Here is a 24,328-nt window from a genome sequence, read left to right on the forward strand (position 1 = left end):
ATGTACCACATACTTCTTCTTATCCATCAGGTTCATAGTTAGTTTCCTGTACGGTTTGTAACCAGGGCACATTTGCTTTTGCAGCGGACTTAGCTGCTTAAATGGTATCTCTATCGCTTCTGGTGCTAAGGGGAACTCATTGTGTTCGTCGTGCAGGCGCTCTGGGTACTCCAGATCCACTTCTAAGACGTAACCCTTGTCTTCCTCCTTTCCTACCTGCATGTAGAAGTCTATCGGCTTCACTGGATCCCATTCGAAGTCTCTCACAGGTAGGTACTGTGACATTGCCCAACCATAAAGGTTATTCGCATCCAGGTAGTAAATGTATGTGGTTGGTTTCTCTGGGTCGTGCTCTACTAAGGGGTTGTTTGCGCGGGCGTAACGTCGGCTGGGTCCGCATACGCCGCCACGAATACCGTCTTCCATAAACCGATACATGTCGTACTCCGTTAGGAGATCCAACTGCGCATTTGTCTTCTTTAACAAAGCACTCCAGCTGAGCCCAGGAGCCGTGTAGAAATTAGCGGGATCCAATCCGTAATATTCCATAGCCATCTTTCTGAAGCTTTGGAAAACATCTGCAAGCAGCACTACGTCAGACCTTAGGTAGATGTCGTGGTAGTCCCCCATGTTCTCACAGGAGTACTTTTCCCACACGTCTAACGCATGCTGGTACTCCTCATCCTTTATACCAGACTCGTTTAGGGTGCTGTAGAAGCGATCTTTGGGTGGTAGGGGTTCTTTGAATCGATCCCAGGAGTCCATGTATTCGTATGGGTAGACTCCTTTCCTTTCCGCGCCGTATTGACTGGAAATGGGAAAGTTGGTGTTATACTTTACGAGGTTTGCTAAGGAGTCCGCCATAAACTGCTGCGAATCTAAGAACTTTAGCTTACCCACAGTTACGGACATGTAGCGCTCTTTGTTGTTGGGTATGCATTTGACGTCGGAGCCGTCTGTTCCTTGTAGTAGCAAATGGGAGTCGTAACCGCGGAGGTTGTGAAAGAACACCGGAATCTCCATGTCTGGATTTACTTTGAAGTTTATATTGCATTTCCAATGAGCCGCTCCTCTGTATTTACCCGTGATGTGGCAGTGATCCCTAACCTTATCCACATAGAAATCCTCAACAAATGCTTTGTGGCAGTGAATGCAGTGCGTGGAGGGCTTTCCCGGCTTCTCACCTTTCTTAGCATACTTCCCGCATTTAAAATGAGCTTCTCCTAGATACTTTCCATCTTCATCCCACGCTTTCTTGGCTCGTCTTCCAAACTGAAGAAGCGTATGTTGACAAATGTGGCATTTTTTTGCCTTGTTAAAAGCCTCCTGGTTCTCTTTGGTAAATTCCATCTTCTTTGGACATCTTAATTGTTCTCTAATCTCTCCCTCCTCTTCTCGCAATGCTTCTAGAAACTCATTAGCTGCGTTCTTACCTCGGTAAATCACAGGAGGGTTTGCTTTACCGTCTGATCTGACTACTATGTAACCAAAGGAGCAGATCTCGTGTAATCCTACCTTATTCGTGGCACCACGTTTCTGCTCTTCCTTAGTTATCAACGCTTCGAAGTCTGCATATATCACGTAAGGCACTTGCATCTGCTTTTGATGGTCTGCGTATGAAAGCTCTTTGTTGGTGGGCATCTGGATCCGTTGCGCCACTTCTTCGACTCCGCGGCAGATCTCATCGTGTTTCTTTAGGGCATTTAAGGATGTAAATGACAGCAAGCAGCAGTCGCAGAAGTACTTTTTGCCTTTGTGCTTAGTATGTCTGTAGAATAGTCTGCTAATGTGTTTAACCCATGAGTAGTGTCCGCCGTGGTAGAATAAATGTACGCGCTCTCCTTTACTTTTTGACAGAACTAACGGTACTATCGTCTGCTCTCTGACTCCGTAAACGTTAATTGCTAGATCGTTTATTTCCTCAAATATGGGGATGTCTATCAACTGCATGGGAAATTCCACACCATCCCACTCTAAATCATCTGTGGGATACTTACTTGTCCTACAGGGATCCTTCTCTGCTGGATACAGTGCAGACCTGATTGCCCACATAAAGCATCGATTGTCTTCATTCTTCACGTTTACAATAGCCTTCTTCCTTTCTACCCACGTTGGTAGCGGTACGTAACTCCCCCCTCGTATGGGTACGTACCTGGCTATACTTATCTCTATTCCTTCAACCTCCTCTACTGTCCAACCCGATCCTTCTTTCGTGTAGTTAGACAGCGACTCCATTATTGCTTCTAAGGCTTCACTGAGTGACCTATCCAGATTCGTGGATTCTAATATCACTAACGACTTTGATCGCAACATTGCTGTCGTCATTACCTCGTCTTTTGACAAACTTACTTCTACCATTATGCTCGCTTTCAGGGCTCCTAATTCTTCTATACCTTTTCGGAGAGTCCTTTTAACCTTCCTTTCTGACTGACGCCAAAACTGTCTAACGTCAATCTCACCGTTACCGGGTATTGACACCGTGCTGAAGTTGCTTTGGGATTCCATCTATATAATAGGAAATATTTTATACCTAATACCAAGCACTTTTTAGGTCGTCGTAGTCGTACTCACAGTCCTGACAATGCCAAAACAATTTAACCTTAGTCTCAAACTTCTTACCACATCCACAATCATAACTGCTCATACACTTCGTCTTCATTTTCAAATGCTTTTTCAAATCCGCTTCTTTCTTAAAAGTTCTCTTACATTCTTCGCACTCCATATATAGACTAACATATTTGCGCTGTTGCCCTCAACCACACTTGGAGTGGGGATTGTCCGTAGGTGGATTTTTGACACGGGTCTTGCCCGTGTTGAGATTGCGCTGGAACCCCCATTCCCTATACTACTCACTAAACAACAAATTCTACCGTCTTACATCATTACCGCAGCCTTACCTCGGCGCATAATAATATCAAGTATTCTTATTTGCATGCGATAAGACTTTTGATACCCGTCAATGCGACAACGAATAACAGTCTGGCGGTCACCATAGACTTTTGCGTGGGCGTAGACCAGAAGCTACTAAAAACGCTATATTGAGATAGAGCACTAGACACGCCGACAAAACAAACCTACGCTTTAATTACACGTGCGGAATCGGAAAATAAATCCTACGGGCACAATTTTGGCCAGAGCAAAGTGGTAAGTAGTTTATATATGTTCTTGATAAAACATTCGAAAAAGCTGCTGTACAATGATAGAAAAAACATACCCTTACTTTAGAGGACAGCTATGGTAAACTATTGAGTTTTATAAACTAAAACGTCAGTAGTAAACAAACAGACAAAATATAAAGTAAACGCGTGGAGCCAACGTGATGGCCTATCTGATCGAGCTGAGGACGACACGGGGACTTAGAATTAGATCTGGTCCAAGTTTTCTTCTGCTAGCTCACACAAATTCATATATATCTCCCTTTATCTATTTCAAAATCCCTCAATTAGTATTTTAAAACTCTCTATATGCATGATTTAGATAGCACTCAACGATATCGACTTGATATTTTCGTAAACATTTGTATTTGTCAGTAAAGCTTACTATCGAGTATACTATGTAAATTGTTCGTCTTATTGAAGAAGAAATAAAAGTAAAAACTTTGGCCTGATATTCATAACAACGAGTTATTAGTACGTTTTTGGCTATTTACACCGGGATTGGATGATTTAGAGATTAAAGATTAATGCAGCTCAAGCGAGCATTTCAAGGTAATGGTAAGCTGATAGCGCATATGTGATTTGTAGCTAAGATACTAAAAGAGCTTTGTGATATTCAAGCAAACAATTGAACCCGCTCACGACTGACGGTAAGTCTGAGGAAAGATTTTATAGGTTGTAACAGCAAACTAGAAAGAAAAGTCATTGTGCAATTTGAATTCCGCCAAGGTGTAGACAAAGTTTTTGGAACTTTCACTTTTCTTATAAAGAAATAACTTCTTGGTTGGAATGAAATAAGACATCAGCCATGCATACGTCTTCCATTATTTGCTAATTGTTTAACAAAGGAAACCGTATAAGAGAAATATAAAAATCTTTGCTCTATCGTTATTACTGCTTTTGTTATAAGCGCTGACTCCGGATTAGGAACAAAACCCTAAGTTGATCCGACTTTTAATTATTATTTTTAATTAAGTTTTTTTTTTTGTTTATTAGAAAGTCTCATTATCGGCGAAGAAAGGGGAAGAGAAAGAAGGAGAAAGCAAGTGAGAGTCTGTTTGAGACTATACGTATAGAATCATTCTAAAAATAACTTTTATGTGTGTTTGCATCCCTCCGAAATAAAGGCTATGAAATCATCGCCTTTTATTCAGCATTTTTTAAATATTTTTAGACACATGAATTATCTAGTTTGTCTAAGCATCTAAACTCCATTTTTTTGCATTTTAAAAAATACTGATTTTCTACATACTGAATATTTATATAGTCATAGTCCATTCCAGTTTTAATTTTTTTACTCACATTTACGTTGTCTTATATTCCAGGTTTTTAGATATGGCGCAAGTCATAGCTTTCTTCTTATTGGTCCTTTGTTTTGCTCAAGGAACCAATCAGGCTGCAAATAAAAACACTTTGATTGATGGGACAATTCGACTAGGAGGACTGGTACCCATGCACTCTAAAGCCTCGGGCGTTCTGGAGCGAGAGTGCGGTGGATTGTACTCGAGGTTTGGGATCCAACGTTTAGAGGCCATGCTGTTTGCAGTCGATCAAATTAATGCAAATCCAAGCATTCTTCCTAACATTACTCTTGGAATCGAAGTTTACGATACTTGTTCAAGTGAGACAAAAGCACTGGACAAAGCAGTCCATTTCATCAGCGGTCGCCTCTCTCAAGGATCCAGTATTCCAGCGTCATCGCAGTCTTCTGTGGTGGGTGTGATTGGAGCGTCCTTTAGCAGTGTTTCCATTCAGATCGCTCATCTTTTACGCCTTTTTCAGCTTCCACAAATAAGCTTTGACTCCACTAGTGTTATATTGAGCGACAAAAAGAAGTTTGAGTACTTTTCGCGGACGGTTCCTCACGACGGATTCCAAGCCAAGGCCATTGTCGATGTGATAAAGCATTTTAATTGGACGTATATATCGAGTGTATACAGTGATGATACATACGGCATTCATGGGATGGAGGCACTTAGAGAGGAAACCAAGAAAGCAGGTCGGTATACCTCAGTCATACGGTTTTCATCTCATTTGGTGGCCCCTTCAAGCAATCCTACATTATCAGCTATACACCACCAGTCCCACCCCTCTCAGAATTACATCTTCTGTCAAATAACGGAAACCTTCATGTCTTAGTTTTACTCCGACGAAGAAGACTTTCAAAGTCCGAAACCTTAGTTAAAGGATTCCTTTTTTTCAAATGGTCTGAAGGTGATCAGTGAAGTTAAGCATTTTAAGAACAGAACTACACTTTTGAGTTTAACATACATGTTTCGGCAGTGACCTCTGCCATCATCAGTGGATGTAAGACTAATTAGCGGTGAGCTATAAATATGAGAATCGAGAACAATAGAATTAACATAAAAGTCAGAGCAACCCTACACGGAGAGCTTAAGGTTAACATGCTTAACTTGTGCATTAAGAATAGGTTTCTCCCAGAGGATATGTAACGCTTCTTTAATTTTAAGCGCGAAATGGGTGTTGGCAGTGTCTAAAATATGAATACTATATGTCTGTGAATGTGGGAGGCCCTATCCTTTTCCAAATGTTCTTTCACCCGTGTGTTGAAGTGTCGGATGGACTCTCCGACATAACAAGCTCCAAGCTCTTTTTTTTAATGTTAAATTCACGTATATCATTTCCTTCGTTATGACATTTCATGGATGACGAGAGGCATGTTAACTCCCGGTCTTTAATCACCTGGCCCTTGCCATCTCCATCACCTCCCTCCCCGCCACTAAATTTCAAATTCCAAACTCCCACCGTCTAGCCCCACCGCCAATCACCACCACTCATGGTTCTTGCAAAATGTACGTATATTAACTACATGTATTGACTGATCACTACTTGTAAATAATGCTCTTTATATCCTTTTCTTAGGTATTTGTATTGCAACTGCGCAAATGATCAAAACCACAAAGTCATCAGAATCAAGCGACACATTTCTCCAAATCATCGACACGCTTAAATCCGAGCCAAAAGCAAAGACAGTAGTCGTGTTTACCAGCCAAGAAAGCCATATAAAAAGTCTTCTCCTAGCTGCAAACGAACGCAATCTTGTCGGTAAGATCCAGTGGGTTGGTAGTGATGCTTGGGGAAATGTTGTCTGGTTGAAAGATTTACAGCATTTGGCCCATAATGCTATAACGGTTTCCCCAAAAAGTGTACGGTTGAAGGCCTTTGAGGATCACTTCACTGCTTTAAGGCCTGAAACCAATACCAGAAACCCTTGGTTTAAAGAATACTGGCAGTTACATTTTAATTGTTCACTGGGGAAAACGTTAAATTCGTTTTCAAAGCCGTGCAGCAACTCTACTAAACTAACAACAAAGAATAGCAACATCGACATGAGAAGTTCAAGTGCGATCGACGCTGTAAATGCGTTCGCGCGTGCACTACACGCAGTGCACGCTGACGTCTGCTCAGGATCTTCAGGACTTTGTAAAAATATGATCAACATATCGGGTTTAGAGTTACTGAAGTATATTCGAAACGTATCGTTCGATGGCGCAACTGGCCACAAGGTTACATTTGATAGCCTTGGTGACGTTGATGGCATTTATGACATTCTGCTGTTCAAAAAGCACAACAATATCTACAGAAATTCCATCATCGGTTTGTGGGCTAATAAGCTTAAAATGAACGACCGCATATTCTTAGAGAACTCAGGTTACAAAATGTTGAAGTCTTCTTGCACAGTCTATTGTTCATCCAATGAAATCATGGTTCCAATCAAAGGTAAAGAGACATGTTGCTGGGAATGTGTCCCGTGCAAAGGAAACAGCTACGTCGTGAACAAAACAACATGCGTTCGTTGTGCAGCAGGCTACTGGCCAATCAAGAATGGCCAAGGCTGCGAAACAATTAAAATCATGTACTTTGGTAAACATATTGCTTACTCGGTGCCAACGATGATGTTGGCTTGTTTTGGCATCGTGATAACAGTGTTTGTGATCATCATGCTTGCTCGGAATGACAAGACTCCTATCGTCAAAGCATCCGGACGGGAGCTTTCTTATCTTATCCTCAGTGGCATCCTGTTATCTTTTATTCATACATTTATCGTGGTTATCAAACCAAGTGATGCCATGTGCATCATTCGTTTCTTTGGTTGCAGCATCGCCTTTAGCATCTGCTATGCAGCAATCTTCATCAAAACAAACCGCATCTCAAGAATCTTTAATCGCCGTAACATCGCCAAACGTCCGATCTTGATTCTCCCCACATCACAATTAGTGTTGGTACTGGGTGTGGTGTGCGTACAGGTGCTGTTGCTTTTCATGTTGACTCTTCTGCGCATGCCAAAAGCAAAGGTGTTCTACCCTACAATCTCTTCTGTCTACCTAGACTGCGATGTTCGAGACTTAGATTTTGGGCTTTCTCAGGTATACAACTTCATCCTCATCCTTGTCTGCACTCTCTACGCCTTCAAAACCCGCAAGATACCAAGCAACTTCAACGAGGCCAAGTTCATTGCGTTTGCTATGTACTCGACCTGCGTGATCTGGCTGGCCTTTCTCGCCTTGTACTTCATGAAAAGCTTGTCTCTCGAAAGATCTTTGATCCTTTGTGTCGGCGTTTCTTTGGTTGCCTATGTTCTTCTTGGCATATTGTTTGGTCCTAAGGTGTACATTTTGCTCTTCAAGCCCCACCGCAATGTTAGAAAGGCTGTCACTAGCTTGAGTCTGTCAAGCATTAGCCAGACAAACAATGTGCGATGTCCAAAATGCACGTCCCATGCTGCTGGAGCCTACACCAGTGGTGAACGAGGATCTGACCGTGTAGAAAACAGCAGGTTAGTCAAGTTACTTTAAATGATTCAATCTTGTCTTTGTCTTGATTTAGTTTTTATTTGCATGAACTGACTCAGAGGGATGGTATCGGGGGTCGCTGACAGAAGACCTTTGTCTGTATTTTGTCAGTAGTTCTCTTCCTTCGATTGTTCATCCTCCATCTGCAAAACCATAACACGTTAAATCCCAATTCGATCTGTGAATTAGACTTGCCCTGACTTTTATCAGTGCAGATGCCGTTTCAGGGTATGGACAAAACTGAAGATTTGAAAGTTTATAATGGTCCTATGAAGATGGCCTGCCCTCATGAGTTGTTTCATACAGCTGGCCTTATCACTCAAGATTACATCATGGCACACTCATTAGACACGGATAAATAATTTCAAAATCAATTCTAATAATAATTTTATAATATCAACTAACATTTTTTACCCGTTTGCAGCAGTGATGATCCCTTAGATGGTAACTATAGCAACCGCAAATCGTTGTTGCCTGACAGTAGTCGGCCCCAGTCTCTGATGTACTGTCAAGATGGACAGCCAGTGCATAAATCAGAGGTGAGCTAGGACTTGTTGCTAGTAATAGCATCATCACCATGATAAGCAATTCTATGTAGCTTGCAAATCAAAGGTGCTTCTATTGAACGCTGAAGCTCTTTAAATATGTACAAGTAGTAAAAAAATAATTCACACTAATGCTAGCATCATCTACTGACCATTTTGCCACTAACTAGTCCAGTTAAACAACTAACTAATCCATCTAAAGCAAATCAAATCTCGGCAAAAAGCGGTGTAATAAATCTCAAAATGCCCAACGAGAGAAAGTGGACGAGTGTAGTTACTTAGAATATTAGTAGTAACACAGCATTTTTGAAGAAAACGCGCGCACGTGCTGTGTGTAGTTATAAAACACGTCGGGATTGGCAGAACACAAGATAAGTGTTAGAGAAGCACAACGCGTATTAAACCTATACTCGTGATCAGACACAACTTTTGTATTTATACTGAGCGAGTGTTGAGCTAATCTGATATTTTTATTGGTTAGGTGGAGAAAGCATTAAAGCACATGAGAAAAGAGCTACAAGCAGCAAAATATGCACTCAAATCGGCCAATGAAAAACTACTACAGAAAGAACAGGAATATTCAAGAGAACAAGAAGAAGTCGACGACGAATCTACAGAGAGAAAAAGACCAAAAGCTATGTAAGTTGCTCAAACAACCCGGCTCCCTTTATGGGAGTGGTTTTTTTCGGGTCCTCCGCGGTTTTCACCCTCCTTAAAATCTAATCAGCTAAACTCGATCTGTGAGTTAGTCATGCCCTGACTTAGATCAAATAGAGGTTTTTTCAGGGTTTCATCTGTGTGTTAGTCATGCCCTGACTTAGATCAAATAGAGGTTGTTTTAAGATTCGATAAAATTTGAAGACATTTCTTCTATCCGTGGCCATACATCCTCTTTTCCTCTTCTGTTCCCCTACTCTATCAGATTCTTTTCCATTTCTTTTCCTTCTCTTCACTTTACTGATTATCAATTCACTCTTTTCCCTCCCCCTCCCCCCCTTCCCTCCCCCTCCCCCCTTCCCCCCCCCCCAACCAAATCGAAAACAATTTAGCTGCCATTAAGAATATTAAAAGTTAACATATTACGTTTCTTTCTCAAGAAAGGAGGTAAAGAGCAATGACGAAACAACAAAAGAAAACAACACAGTCGAAAACGACTTCTATCAAGACAACGGTGACAACGAAATTAACGAACCATCCTACTTACCATGCAAACTAACCATGGACGAAAAACCTCCGACAAACGAAGCGAAAAATATTTCAAATATTTTATTAACCAAGCGGACTGAAATTGAACTTCGAATAGAAAACGGCACTCTGAATACCAAAAACAAGTGTATGACATGCACTAAAAAGAAAGATAGCAGCGATAAGTGGAAAAGAAGGTTTCTTTTCCCTCTGTCGAAAAATACCGAGCACTCTAAATCAAGTATCATAAACTCCTGCCCTGAATGCGGAAAGACTTTTAGCGATTCCACAGATCCTTTGCGCTCTTGGAGAAGAAGCTTTTCTCTTCCTGACATCGATTTGCCAAAAATCAGGAACGGAGGCAGTAAACATGAACAGGACAATTATGCGCCTGTAGAGAACTTCTCTGATGTGGCGGATAAAAGATCGAAGCAGGATCAACAACAGAATATACCTAGTGCTTTATTGACACAGGAATTCGATAACATATTATCGACACCCATTGAGAGTTTGGTTAGAGGAAAATATTCCGAACTTTAATCTAAGTAACATTTTATGGACATTTTCAATTTAACGGGTACCCAGTAGCCCCAGTTGGGGCCTATTGCCCCGCACAGTCATTCTACAAGTCGCTTGCTATACTATAAATAAACTTTTTTACCTTTAAAACATATCAATCATTAGATATCGCATATTAAAAGTGTCATACTGTTATATAGTAAATTAAACTTCCAAGATGGTGAAGTGTATTTTTAGAAGACATATCTATTTTTAACCAGTTAGTAACGTCACCTTTTTTAAAAGCTGGAAGGAAATGTTATTGGTTTTATAGAAAGTAATCGGTATTAAATATATATTATGGGAGTAGCTTTTGTATTGTTTTGTATTGTACGCGTGAAAGGTGCAGTTTAGACTTCTACTTGGCCTGAAATAGGAAGTTTCGTAAATTGTTTGCTCCTATAAAAAGCCAAGATCTACCGGGATTCTGATATCAAAGATGTTATAGTTTCATGGGGTTTTGTTTAAAGTGTTACGAAGAGATAGTCTTAAATGAAGCATACCCATGAAGGTCTCCAGTAACCTTAAATCTTCAACACTAAAACCATCTATTCCTTGTCGGTTGCTTATAAGCTTGTATAAGTTCGATCAGACGTTATCAGTCATATAAGCGATCCGCAAAAAGTAGAGCTATGCTTTCCTATCTTTCCTGGCAAAGTCTGCTGACAAGAACATTTGCTGCATTTTGATCTCTATATCATATGCCCGCAAAGGACTATTGGGTGGTTCCGTGTTGACCTCTGAGTACTATTGCGCAATTTCTGCATTTTCTTACAAGGAAAATGAACAGCCACCTAAATAATATAATAGTAAAGGATGGTAAAAAGATTAGATTAATTGGTAATTCTGACTGAAAACATTGGGATAGTTGATCTTGTTGCGCTATTGCGTAAAATCAAATTCACAAGTAGTGTGACATGCATAACGCAAAAGTAGCTGTTTATTTTATAGCCTAAAAAAGGACAGAACCTGCAATTATTTTAATATTATGTAAAAAAACACCTTAAGGAGAAGATCCACTAAGTTCCCAAGTTAAATCTTTTTCACCAAGACAACTGACTTGATGTATGTATGTCATCGTTACACCACATCTGTTACCCCCATGCATGTTTATATTACACCCTTGATGATAGCCTACTCGGTTGGAAGTTATCATATGCTAAATATTATGTGAAGTTGTCTCTAAGTAATAAATTTTAAAACTTGCTTAGGTCGGTGTAGAGTGACATTTTTGAAAGCTCTTTAGACCAGTTCAGCCATAACTGTTATCCATCCGCGATGGCCAAAAATAGCCACTCTCTAAAACAGTTTCCATCGAACCGACTGGGTGCAAAAAGTATCACTGTGGCAATGCATACATGTGCAGAGTGCTTGGGATACAGGATGTCCGGTTGTCAAGGAAAAGGACAAGTAATTGACTTAGCCTCATGGCTCGTCTCTTACGAGAATCACAGATAAAAGAGAGCGCTGCTGGAAAACTCTGAATGGACAAGAAAGGAAACGGATTCCTCAGCGGTGAAAATCTTGTTCATCGATTTACAAACTTTCTTTCTAATTTTTTTCTTTTCATTAATAACTTATGGAAATAATTTTTTTCCCTTTGCATTTGTCGAAACAAAAAACAGTTGTACCAAAGAAATCTTGTTTCTCTAATTGTCTCTAATGTTATTTAATGACGGAAGACGGCAGGTTTTTTTACGAAAGTAAAAATTTCCGAAATTTCAAACCATTTGTGAAGAGGAAGAGGATGAAAATCGTTTCCTTGTGAGCCGAGGATAGAAGATCTTTCTAAAAAATTCAAAGTTCCCGCTCAGAGCAATGAGCTCTCGTTTCCCAAGCCCCAAATTTTAGGACTACATTCCTTAAATGCACGTTCCTTAGTCCATGAAATCTTTGCCATTCCCGATATTTACTTATCCAGGTTCACCGACGCTTGACTAAATATATATTGGGTTTCCAGAACGTCTGTTTGCTGACCTGGTTATTCAATACCTTTTCATTTTTGCGAGTCTTCCAGCCAGGATTTAGTTAAGAAGACACTAGTCCTAGCTGTTGCATACGCCAAAGATTTGCTGGAAAACAAAAACAAAAATACTACGTCGAGAGGCTTAAAAACAAGGTAAACCCTCTTTCAGTAGATTATGTTTCATTATTGATTTGTGTACGTAAAATGAGTCATGGAACATGTTATTGTTTAGGACGGTTTAAGTGTAACAGTTCTCCTAGCTGTCGACCACGATGTTACTTCATAAATCAATCAAGGGCGAAATGTACAGCATTGGTTTTCAGTTTTCTGCTGAAATTTGTATTAAAACAGTGCGAATTCATAAATAATTATCATACGGTGAAGAGATAGTTAGAGTCCCGTAACGCTTGCTAGAAAAGTAAGGTTTCCTAACTGCTAAACACAGGACTCCAGGACTAGTGACATTTCTTTTCTTTGCTTCTTTTTGTGTTCTATTTTTAACGACCGTTTTGTGAATTGCTGTCGTCGTTTCAATATTCAGTCGTCAATCATTCGTTTTAGGACATCCTCTAGTCCTCGTTTAGAAGACAAATAAAAGTTAACATACATTATGTTTATAATCAAGTTTTATAATTAATGTTCCAACTCGAAGGAAAATCATCATCGACCTTTTCAAGTGCTGTGATATCATCGCGCCATTAAATGGTCATATTTTGAGCTTAGAGCATTTGTTCATGGTTAGCAGCAGTATTAGATGCATCTGACTTGTGAGTTTTTTCCCGTGTTTTGTTCTATGTTTTGTTAGTCGTTTTGTTTACTCAGGAGTCTAGGCTATCAAAGAACTTGCCGAAATGGGTAAATATGAAGTGACCCTTGAGTTTTTTTCCTCTCCAGCCATGAAATGTCGTTTTTTTCTTCTAATTTTCAGTGTCGTATTAAAACTCGATCAGGGACGGCGGAGCAGTGACATTGTATACCAAGGTGGGGGGCTGAGTTTAGTGAAAATGTATTAAAATTTCACAAAAAGCCCCCCCGGTTCCGCCGTCTCTGTCGATCATTGTCTTTTTGTAATCCAATTAACTGGGGATTTCAAAGCCAAATCCTTCAGGAACTGGAGAGAAAATGCATAATAATGCTCTGAGTTTCCCGGCAAGACTTTTGTACCTTGCGATAACATTTCCAGAAAGTTACCACCGACCCTTTTTCCTCTTTTTGCATTTTCTATTATTGTAGTCATCATGGGCGATGCAAATACGTCTCCATTACAAACATTATAAAGTCTCATAAGCCTCCCGGAATTACCATAACCAGTTTGCAAAGAAAGCAAGCGCTCTCTCCTAGGCTTTAGAGGTTTTTCACTAGGGAAAAAATAACATCATCTAAATTCAAATTTGATCCTTTTTTGAATAACACGACAACATCGTCTTGGTAAGTAGCGGCGCTCTAGGCGATTGGGGAAGGGGGAAATCCTTGGTCCGGACCGCAAGGTGAGCATGGTAGGATCTGTTTGTGTTTCGTATCAAAATATAACACTGTTTCTCGTCACTTTCAGTTTTGTCAGTTACTATGGACCAAGCAAGCATTGCTGGATTATCCTGCTCAGTTGCTGCCCTCTTCATTCTACTAGCCCTATCTCTCTACACATTAGTAAAGGGCTGGCACCAAGTCTTTGGGCCGGATTATTCCAATAACTCGAATCAAATAAATAATGAAGAAACAAACGCAGATCACATAAACCAGCCAGGTTTCTCTAATCGACACGATAGTCTCAGTTTCCATAACCCTCTCGCACAAAGCACCAACGCCATGTCAACGAACCTGTCGACCAAGCAAGCTGAAAAGGAGACTACTAGAGTTGAGATGGACTGCAAGGAACATGACACGAGCTTTTAGAACATGATTGGGGAGATTGTTTAGTTCGATCCATCACTTAGTATTTCATATTGCAATATTGATACTATAGCTTAAAAAAAGTGGAAGGATATTTCACTTCGTTGAGGAAGCAAGAACAGAGAACAGTTTGATAGCAACCAGGAAAAGAACAAGGCGTGATGTGAAACAAACGATACGTTTTTAATTAGTGGTATAAATGAGACTAAAAATCTAATATAACCTGTAAAAAGACCTTTTTTTATTAACTGGAGTTATTGTTTACTCATTTCAGACCACATGTCATTCATCCTCGGGAACTTAACCCAGGGGTATAATTCTGTCACTCTTTTCTCCCTCCCTGAAAAAATATTTTTTCTGGGAGCGAGAATGAGCGAAAGAATTTCACTTTATAATAATAATTATCATTATTATTGATTGGTTATCATTAATTATTATTATTACCCCTTGGTTATCGAGGATACATGCTATTCTCTGAGAATAAGATTTTATTGTTTAGTTGTCTCTAACTTCATGATCTTCTCGTTTGCAACCGTTGAACAAAGAAATGATGCTCAAGGGAATGACACATGGTCTGCATGAAATGGAAGTATAATTGCCCACACGTAGTATATACATAATGAAGAATTCTATGAATGCAACATAAATAAGTTTTCATGTTTATAAAATCAAATTTTCAGTCGAATCAACTTGCAAAAAATTCGCAATTCTGCGTTGCAAGATTTTGATTCAGCATCAAAATCTTGCAGCGTACTGTTGCCGAATCCGGAAATTGTTGTACGTGGCATGTTACACTGCATCAAGTTTTTCGCGCAACGGTGTATCGCGAAAAATCGACCAGTGTAACATCAGCTTAAAGTCTTTTTTCGCCAAGGTAAATTGTATGAATTGTACAAATTTTACTGGTTGAAAAAACTAGCTTAATAAATCCATAGCGAACAAAGTTTTGTAGTTGTTGTTTTCAAAACTTGATTTAGTAAATTGTGTTTAAGTCACTGTTCAGTGGCCGCCTGTCATAACATCCTGTAGGCGTCACCTGTTGCATGAAGGCAAAATATTTGATCAAATATGGTCATATACAATGCTAAAAATCGGTATTATTCAGTATTGCAAAGAATAGCAAAGAATAAACAGTAAGTGGCATGGACCGAGACGTCATCGCAATTACATCCGTATTACAGAATTATTGAATGTGTGATTGGTGCAACCAAGGCTTTAACCACGACCTCCCTCTGACAGACCGACGCTCTTACCAACTGAGCTAACCGGGTGACGGTTATACGCGGATAAACTCGAAATATTTCCAAAATCAAGAATGTTTGTGAGCCAAGATTTTTAATTTGATAAATAAAGAAGATGTTTTGGAAGACGAAATGAGGCTCCACGGGCAGTAATTTTATTCAAAATATGTTTGACAGTGTTCTAATGATAAAAAATAGTGCCGAGGTTTGCTCAGTATCGTTACTGGAATGTCAGTATGGAATGAAAAGGACCACTGCCCATTTAATAAGATACGGTTTGATGACCTGCTTTATAGACAAAATCTTTTCAGTTCACTACTTTCACACCTCGGGGAGTAAGAGTTAAGTTATATCTTCTTTGTACTTCATACGCGACAAAATTTTCCAAAAAGATAACTGAGTATTAGTAAGGTCTAACAGAAGTCTTCGTCATGGCAGGTAAAACAGGAGAAGGAATATGTGGTGTCATCTTGTTGGCTTGTGGTATCGCGAGCACGGTTTCAGGATCCGTTTGGGTCTCAAGTCATGGTTACGGAGGCTATGGCATATGGTCTGGCATCGGTGTAAGCATGAACTCCACGAATAGGAATTGATTGTCAGGTTTTTTACTTTCAACTTTTTCATCTAATAATAATAATAATGTTTAATATTTATAAAGCACAAATTAACATATGAATATGATCAAATGCGCTTGAAAATCAAAAACTAGCAATTTGCAACGATCGAATATAGGTTATTTCAAAATACAAGAATATATATAATTATAAAATCGGAAAATCGAAAAATTGAAAATCCAAAATAGTATGACAAAATGAATTATTGTTGATATTGTTCATATGCAATTTTAAATAAATAAGTCTTTACCGAATATTTCCATCGCCTGGCAAAGCCCATCATACCAGAACTGAAATAACTTTTTAGCACAAATTATTGATTTCTCGTGCACTGATTGGTTATTTTTTGCCATGAATAAGAGGACAGACAAATAAGCTAACGCGCGCTCTTTCCGGTCCGTTGTTGGTTTTGATCACTAAAAAAACGTCGAAACAAACGCGTGTTAGTGAATTTTTTGTGATAAAATTAACGAATTGAAAATGGAAAATGGATCAAAAGAAAGGCTTAGTTACAGATTGAAACGCTCTTTGAAAAGCTAAATGTATCGCTGGACGTTTCGACGTTACGCTCGGTCAATTTTGTCGCGGGTCGGAAACTTGTCTTTTATTTAGGTAATACTTTTCGGTAGGAAGATAGAGGATTGTTCATTCACGCTAAAACGACCTTTGATGAAATGATAATTTGGCTGTAAGAACCTATCAGTTTTATAATTTGTCGCTTTCCCAAACCTCATATCAATCCTTTTAACTGAGTCCGATTGGAAACCAAACAACTCTTCCTCCATTTCGAATTCCGTTGAATGCGCTATAACTTATTTATAAACCTCCTCAAATATGGCTATTAACTTTTTGAAAATGTAAAAAAATGTCAGTCTTATGTTTTTTTTTGTCTTTTTTTTTTTAATTTTAATTTTTAATATTTTTTTTTCGTTTTTCCCTCATAGTAACATGTTTTAAGTAATTTGTTTAGTTTTAGGAATTTTATTTCCATATTTTGGTATTTTTGAGGAACAAAATTGTTCAACGGCTAGACGTAGGTAGTCCAAAAAGAGTTTCTTAAGTTCGAAATGTATTTTGAAGTTCTTACTGATTATTTAACAATTATTCGCCGAAGGCGAATTGAATATCGGGGAATAATAACCGAAACGAAGTTGAGGTTATTATTCCCGATATTCACTGAGCCTGAGGTGAATAATTGTTTTAGTATAGATACACAGGTGATTCTTTTGAAAAAAAATTTTAAAAAGAAGATAAAAGACACATTTTTTCCGGTAACAGCAACAAAGCGGCTGGCCGTTATTTTGGATGATCGCTGGAGGTGCAATTATCGTGTAATAATCTGAGTTTCTCGACCAATCAGCGCGCGAGAATTTCAATAATCAAATGTGTATTTATACTAATTATATACTGATAATAATAATTTAATACTTATATTGCGCGTGTTACATAGGAAGATGCTCACACGTGCATTTCAAACTGTAATAGAAATATAAAAATATAAATTATGATGTAAACATAACATGTAGGCCCGTTGCATCGGCCCCTCAAAGCAGCGATACCAGGAGGGCAAGCAACGAAACAGCAGGAGCTGTTGCAAGGGGTCAATGGATAATAATAATCATGGCTGTGTATATATACAGCCATTTGCAAAAAAATGGCCGTTTTAAATATATATACAAGTATATCAAAAGCATACTGATATTGTATGATAAAAAGTTTATCTATCTATCTAAAAGTCGCTTCCAGTCGTTGAAAGGAGTTGAACAGAGAAATAGACTAACTAGGGTGTGAATGAGAAATAATATCACAACTAAAATAAAACATGCTTTCATGACGGATTTAAACCATTATATTCGTTCCTAACATTAGGAACTAATAATGACACGAAAATGCTAGAATAATTACACTGCGAAGTGGAGAGGAGACAGAGAAGCCAAGACTATAAATTCCCTTGTTGGTCAGTACTGATATTTTAGCGCGGAAGTACTGCATGCCAGCTTAAAATATTTGCAATATTTATAAAGGCAAAAGTCAGGAAATAATTAATATAAACAATGATGTAATTATTTGATATTCTTGGATTTCACTTACGTCATCATGAATTTCAAAAGCGTAAATTCGCATTATAATGAAATAAAAGTTTCATAATCTTTTAAAGCGGTCAAAACTACATATTCTGGCCAAATGTCGAGGCTGTAAAGCATTTCGTTGCGGAACTAGGGGCGAGTAAATATGACGCAATTTTTGGTTAAAATGTATGGAGTGGCCATCTTGGTGTTCCAAGTTGGTACATATCATGGCGGACGAAATTTCAAAGGCTTAAGATGATGGAATTTTTTAATTTTTTTTACTATATTTCACTTTAATATACCTTAAATAGATCTTTAAGACGTGTCTAAGGGAAAATGTTTTAACTAGAGTTAATTATTTTATTATTTTGATCGCTATTTAGGTAGACGTCACGGCATTACGTGACACAAACTCAACCTTCATAACTCGAGAACCAAACATCGAAATGTTAGTTACTCTTACCGGCGTTTGCATTGCTACGCGGCCACCCCAGACAAAAATCACGACGTTCACTTTGCAATAGACTACCGTCAATCAAACACGTTGACGCCATTTACACGCGTGTGATTCAAAAGGCGCCAAAACGTCGGTTATTGTTTATAAGTATTATGAGCCACACTTTATTATTATGCAAGGTCCAGTACGTCATCATATGCATGTGAATGTCATTAATATCATTACAAGTATATTTTACTAACTTTCCTTTTTTGCAGCTTATGATTGCCGGGATTTTGGGCATCGTCTCCTGGTGCAGTGGCAGCAAAGGAGTGGTGAGTGACATTAACTGAATTGTAGCTTGTGCGACAAATGGATCAGCTGACAGAAGTCTTTGAATCTCATTAGCTTCTTCAAATGATGGTCAAACACCAACCAACATGTGCTGTCAGCCAGAAAATATGCAATTCTGCTAATGAGCGTTCCACAAGAGACAGGAAATAAAATACATAATGAAATCAAGCAATATAGGTTTTTCACACGATCACATAGTGTCAGCCATGTTAGATGGCAGGATCGATACAATACGCTCTCAGGACGGAAAGATCAGAATTTGTTGCACTAATGAGATTTGGCCGCCGTGCCATCTGTTTTGCACCCTGAGTAAAAATCTCGAGCGAGTTTCGTATTAGCAAAGTAGTGTATTGATTCACCAGAAAAGAACTAATTCTTTTGTTCTGCCATCCAACATGGCCGCCAGCACGTGATCATGCAAAAACCCTATAAAGTAATTCTGACACATATTACTTGTACATGTTACAGTTGATTGGCTTCCTTGTCATCACTATCATCATGGTTATTGTTGCGACATCTCAGGCTGTTGTCTCAGGAATGGCGTATAGTGTGTTCAAAGGCCATTATGAAAGATATCAGTGTGGAAGTGAGACATCTGAGAGTAAGTAATAAAAACTTATTGGATGAGGTTGAGCAGTATATTGACCAAGGTCTTGTTATGTACATAAGGCGTAGGCTGAAGCGGATAAAATAGCCAAGATCTAGATAATTTACGATATCGTGCGAGACGAAAACCGAAATCTCTAAGACGAGCCGATCATTTAAAAAAAATCTCTTGTTCCAATGCCTTTGTCCCCCTGGAAGACCGCATGACAAATTTACACTATAATATAAAAACCATGATGGTATCTATCGTGAATATAAACTCGTATTGCTCAGTGTCAGCCTTGAATGTAAGTAAAATATTCACTACTGAAAGCAAAACCCGTGGAATTCTAAAGCAATTGAGAAAGTAAACTCGAAATAGTCCGTAATATTAATGTCTTGTTTTCAATAGGCTCACATTGTGGACTCTGGAACGACCTTGTGAAAGAACTTCTCACCATCACCATCTGCAATGCCATTGGTGCCTTCTTCAGCTTGGTTGGATCGACCTACGGCTGCAGTGGATAGTTATGCCTATCCTCTACAAGCTTGTGTTGCTCCACTGCAATACACAGAAAAATATTAAGCAATGACTAATCTGCTTTAACAAATAGGGAGCATAATAAAAACGCACTGTAGTCTAGTCAGCGGTAGGAATAATCGCGGGTTAACCTAGCTTTTTGCGTAAAATGTCGTAATGATAATTTGTATCTTAGGCCGGGGCCGGACATTAATTAGAGAAAGGGGGAGGGCTGGTGCATTTAACTTTCGATCCGCATGTTATTAAAAGTCCTTAGTTCCTCTTTCCTGTTGCTAGCATCAGTTTTGATAGCCCCCTAAATTTTGATTGAAAAATTTGGTGGCCCCACCTCACAATTTGCATAGCCCTCTCCAACCTATAAATTATGAACGGTCCCCATGAAGCTTGCTTTTTGTTAAACCTAAGAATAATCGGTATGTAAAATCATCAATAAAGTTGCTTTATTATTAAATGTACCAGCGGTTTTCGTATGAATGGAAAACAATACAGCAAATAGCCGCGTACCGTATCGTTCCGTATTTTAGCTGTACCGTACCGTGAAGCCGTACCCCATCGTACCTTACTGTAGCCATACCCCATCGTACCGTATCCGTGTACCGTACTGTAGCAGTACCCCCATCGTACCTTACTGTAGCCATATAGTACCGTAGCAGTGCCGTAACTACGATTAACTGGAACATAAATTATAAGATTTTTTTAAAAATAACCACAACCATCAAAGAAAGCAATACGCGACGAATGTTAGACGAATGAACTAAACTGGTTCACCCAACCTTTATGCATATGTGGAAGATATTGAATTAGAACGAACGAACGAATACGAATACTTGTGATCTATATAGATTTAAGGCTCCCAAGGCTCCTAAGGCTCCCAGTTGACCAAGAGTTTGAGCGAGAAATCAGTTTGGAATGAAAAGGACCACTGCCCATTTAAGATACGGTTTGATGACCTGCTTTATAGACAAAATCTTAATTTCAGTTCACTACTTTCACACCTCGGGGAGTAAGAGTCAAGTTATATCTTCGTTGTACTTCATACGCGACAAAATTCTCTAAAACGATAACTGAGTATTAGTAAGGTCTAACAGAAGTCTTCGTCATGGAAGTTGAAAAGGAACAGCTAAGGGAGCAGGAATATGTGGTATCATCTTGATGGTTTGTGGTATCGCGAGCACGGTTTCAGGATCCATTTGGGTCTCAAGTCATGGTTACGGAGGCTTTGGCATATGGTCTGGCATCGGTGTAAGTATAAACTCCACGAATAGGAATTAATTGTCAGGTTTTTTACTTTCAATTTTTTCATCTAATAATAATAACAATGTTTAATATTTATAACAAAAGCGCAAATCAATATATGAATATGATCAAATGCGCTTGAAAATCAAAAACTAGCAATTTACAACGATCGAATATAGGTTATTTAAGAATACAAGAATATATATAATTATAAAATCGGAAAAACGAAAAATCGTACAAATCAAATTTCAATAAAAAAAACTAAGAAGGTTTGTAAAACTTAACATATGCAACAATTACTCAATAATTAAAAATAAAAATAGGCGGTCGTAAACCGCATGTGTCTACTGCCAATTTAGAAACGGATTGTTTAAAGGGGCACTTAGATGAAAACACCCTGATTTTGGAAACGACTTGGAAGTTGGTTAAACATATTCATATGTCCCCAACAAGTATGTAGCCAAGACACATATTTTCTTCAGAATCAGCATCGAAGTTGAGAGTAAATGAAGTCATTTACTCAACCCTATTGTTCTTTTAGTTTTTAAACCAAAGTTTCTCAACTTCAAGTGGTTCCGAAACAAATATTTATGTCAATCTGGCTTTCATAATAGTAATTGAATCATATTATCTTCAAATATTTGAAATATTCGGGCTTTCAAAAAACGGGACGTTTTCATTCAAGTACCCAGCTGTTTGAAGTCAGGCAGCTTTGTTTTCGGCAAAAACATCGGCCTAAAATTGGAATAACACTTACAAAACCTTTCATCTTATTGTATAGTAATACTACATGAAAGCTGTGATAAATGATATTGATAGATTTTACGAAAGCACTTTACTTACTTGAAGTCTCGAGCAGCGAAGAACGAAGACAGTCCAAGATGACAATCCTGCTTTTAAAAATGCGTCATCCCTACGTCGGTTACAATTCGGAAATACCGAGATTTTGTTATTCAAGCTATGATTGGTTCCGTAGTTTATCGATATTGAAGAACGTGAGTCGCTTATCCATGATTGGCTCCGAAGTTTAATGATTGGTTCCGAAGTTTATCCATTCATCAGTTTGGGCTTCCTGTGGTGTTACTGACGGACTTACTTACTTCTTACGCGACTCGATAGCATAGTGGCTTCGCCTCTCTAGGAGGCAGTAGCCACAAAAATATTACAAATTGTAAACATCGCGGAACAGAAATGTTTTAAAGAGTTTTTTAAAGTGATCAAAATTAGTACATGTTTTAATTTCTCTTGGTAAAGTGTTCTATAGACTGATTGATTGGCTATTATTAATTATTATTATTACCCCTTGGTTACCGAGAATGCATGTCATTCTCAGAGAATAAGATTTTATGTTTTAGTTGTCTCTAACTTCATGATCTTCTCGTTTGCAACCGTTAAACAAAGAAATGACGCTCAATGAAGGGAATGACACATGGTCTGCACGAAATGGGAGTATAATTGCGCACACGTAGTATATGTTTAATGAAGAATTCTATGAATGCAACATAAATAAGTTTTCATGTTTACATTTCAGTATTTTTACACAAGTGAATATAATAAATCCGGCGCGCTGCGCTCATTGGTTACAATTTACGTCTTATGCTGTTATGTTCACCTATAGGTGAATATAACGCGCGCATGCGCACGCTAATTTGTCGATCTCTGTTGCTTGCAGCAAGGGCGGATCCAGGGGGGGGGGGGGGGGGGGGGGGGGGGGAGGAGGGCTGAAGCAAAAAATAACAAAACAAAACTGATGAATTAGTTGCTTTTTTTATTGTTTTCCGTTGTGTTGACGGAAGAAATAAAATTAGCCCCCCCCCCCCCCACTAAACTCAATTAGCCCCCCCCCCCCCTCTTAAATTTGGCTGGATCCGCCCTTGTGCAGAGATAAATAGAATTTGAACATAAATAAACCTCTTTCTCCGTTATTTATTAAATTCACTTGTGTTAAAAATACTAAAGGCTCAGGCTCAGTGAATATATAAAATAATCAATACGATATTTTAGAGTACCACACGGAAGAATTAATGTCGGCATCATTTCGAAATCAAAACTAGAGGACTCTGGATAAGGATTTCAACTTTGGAAAACGTTTACAGAACCTAAAGTCTACAGTCTTTCAGTTTTTCGCGATGGAAAGATTGTATGAATTGTGCATTGTACTAGCTTAATAAATCCATAGCGAACAAAGTTTTTCAGTTGCTGTCTTCAAAACTTGATTTAGTAAGTTGTTTTTAAGTCACTGTTCAGTGGCCGCCTGTCATAACATCCTGTAGGCGTCACCTGTTGCATGAAGGCAAAATATTTGATCAAATATGGTCATATACAATGTTAAAAATCGGTATTATTCAGTATTGCAAAGAATAGCAAAGAATAAATAGTAAGTGGACTGAGGCGTCATCGCAATTGCATCAGTAACTTGTCCTGGACACCAATGAATCTAAATGTTATTACAGAATTATTGAATGTGTGATTGGTGCAGGCAAGGCTTCAACTACGACCTCCCGCTGACAGACCGACGCTCTTACCAACTGAGCTAACCGGGTGACGGTTATACGCGGATAAACTCGAAATATTTCCAAATCCAAGAATGTTTGAGTCCAAGATTTTTAATTTAATAAATAAAGAAGATGTTTTGGAAGACGAAATGAGGCTCCACAGGCAGTAATTTTATTCAATATATGCTTGACAGTGTTCTAATAATAAAAAATAGTGCCAAGGTTTGCTCGTATTATTACTTGAATGTCAGTTTGGAATGAAAAGGACCACTGCCCATTTAAGATACGGTTTGATGACCTGCTTTATAGACAAAATCTTTTTAGTTCACTACTTCTCACACCTCGGAGCGTAGGAGTCAAGTTATATCTTCGTTGTACTTCATACGCGACAAAATTTTCCAAACAGATAACTGATAGTAAGGTCTAACAGAAGTCTTCGTCATGGAAGTTGAAGAAGGAACAGCTAAGGGAGCAGGAATATGTGGTATCATCTTGATGGTTTGTGGTATCGCGAGCACGGTTTCAGGATCCATTTGGGTCTCAAGTCATGGTTACGGAGGCTTTGGCATATGGTCTGGCATCGGTGTAAGTATAAACTCCACGAATAGGAATTAATTGTCAGGTTTTTTACTTTCAATTTTTTC

At 38.7% G+C, this 24,328-nt stretch overlaps 2 protein-coding genes and 1 long non-coding RNA gene across 6 annotated transcripts in view; all 3 read left to right on the plus strand.

The window, feature by feature from the left end:
• The window catches only part of LOC116305632 (metabotropic glutamate receptor 2), a 28,599-nt gene extending 18,036 nt beyond the window's left edge, over positions 1-10,563 (plus strand). Inside the window, exons 2-7 of one of the 4 annotated variants that reach the window (XM_089032330.1) lie at positions 4,152-4,201; positions 4,481-5,154; positions 6,039-7,953; positions 8,394-8,508; positions 8,996-9,153; positions 9,612-10,563. In XM_089032330.1, the coding sequence (XP_088888456.1) occupies positions 4,491-5,154; positions 6,039-7,953; positions 8,394-8,508; positions 8,996-9,153; positions 9,612-10,239 (3,480 nt within the window). In that variant the 5' untranslated portion in view covers positions 4,152-4,201; positions 4,481-4,490 and the 3' untranslated portion in view covers positions 10,240-10,563. The remainder of the gene's footprint in view (positions 1-4,151; positions 4,202-4,480; positions 5,155-6,038; positions 7,954-8,393; positions 8,509-8,995; positions 9,154-9,611) is intronic. The other 3 variants (XM_031715583.2, XM_031715581.2, XM_031715579.2) reach the window with 3 other exon arrangements.
• A 1,658-nt stretch (positions 10,564-12,221) lies between these two features.
• Positions 12,222-15,056, plus strand: LOC148910024 (uncharacterized). Its single transcript, XR_016120252.1, has 2 exons — positions 12,222-12,376; positions 13,776-15,056. It is a non-coding gene; the product is annotated as an uncharacterized LOC148910024 (long non-coding RNA).
• A 599-nt stretch (positions 15,057-15,655) lies between these two features.
• LOC148910025 (uncharacterized) lies at positions 15,656-20,404 on the plus strand. Its single transcript, XM_089033004.1, has 4 exons — positions 15,656-15,917; positions 18,752-18,808; positions 19,296-19,428; positions 19,825-20,404. Exons 1-4 carry the CDS (start codon positions 15,786-15,788, stop codon positions 19,938-19,940), a joined length of 438 nt encoding a protein of 145 aa, XP_088889130.1. The 5' UTR covers positions 15,656-15,785; the 3' UTR covers positions 19,941-20,404.
• Positions 20,405-24,328: the final 3,924 nt, after the last annotated feature.

This window comes from Actinia tenebrosa, unplaced genomic scaffold (genome assembly GCF_029948245.1).
Source record: "Actinia tenebrosa isolate PJP-AT-01 unplaced genomic scaffold, QUT_ActTen_1.0 PGA_scaffold1__47_contigs__length_23844297, whole genome shotgun sequence".
NCBI lineage: Eukaryota > Metazoa > Cnidaria > Anthozoa > Actiniaria > Actiniidae > Actinia > Actinia tenebrosa.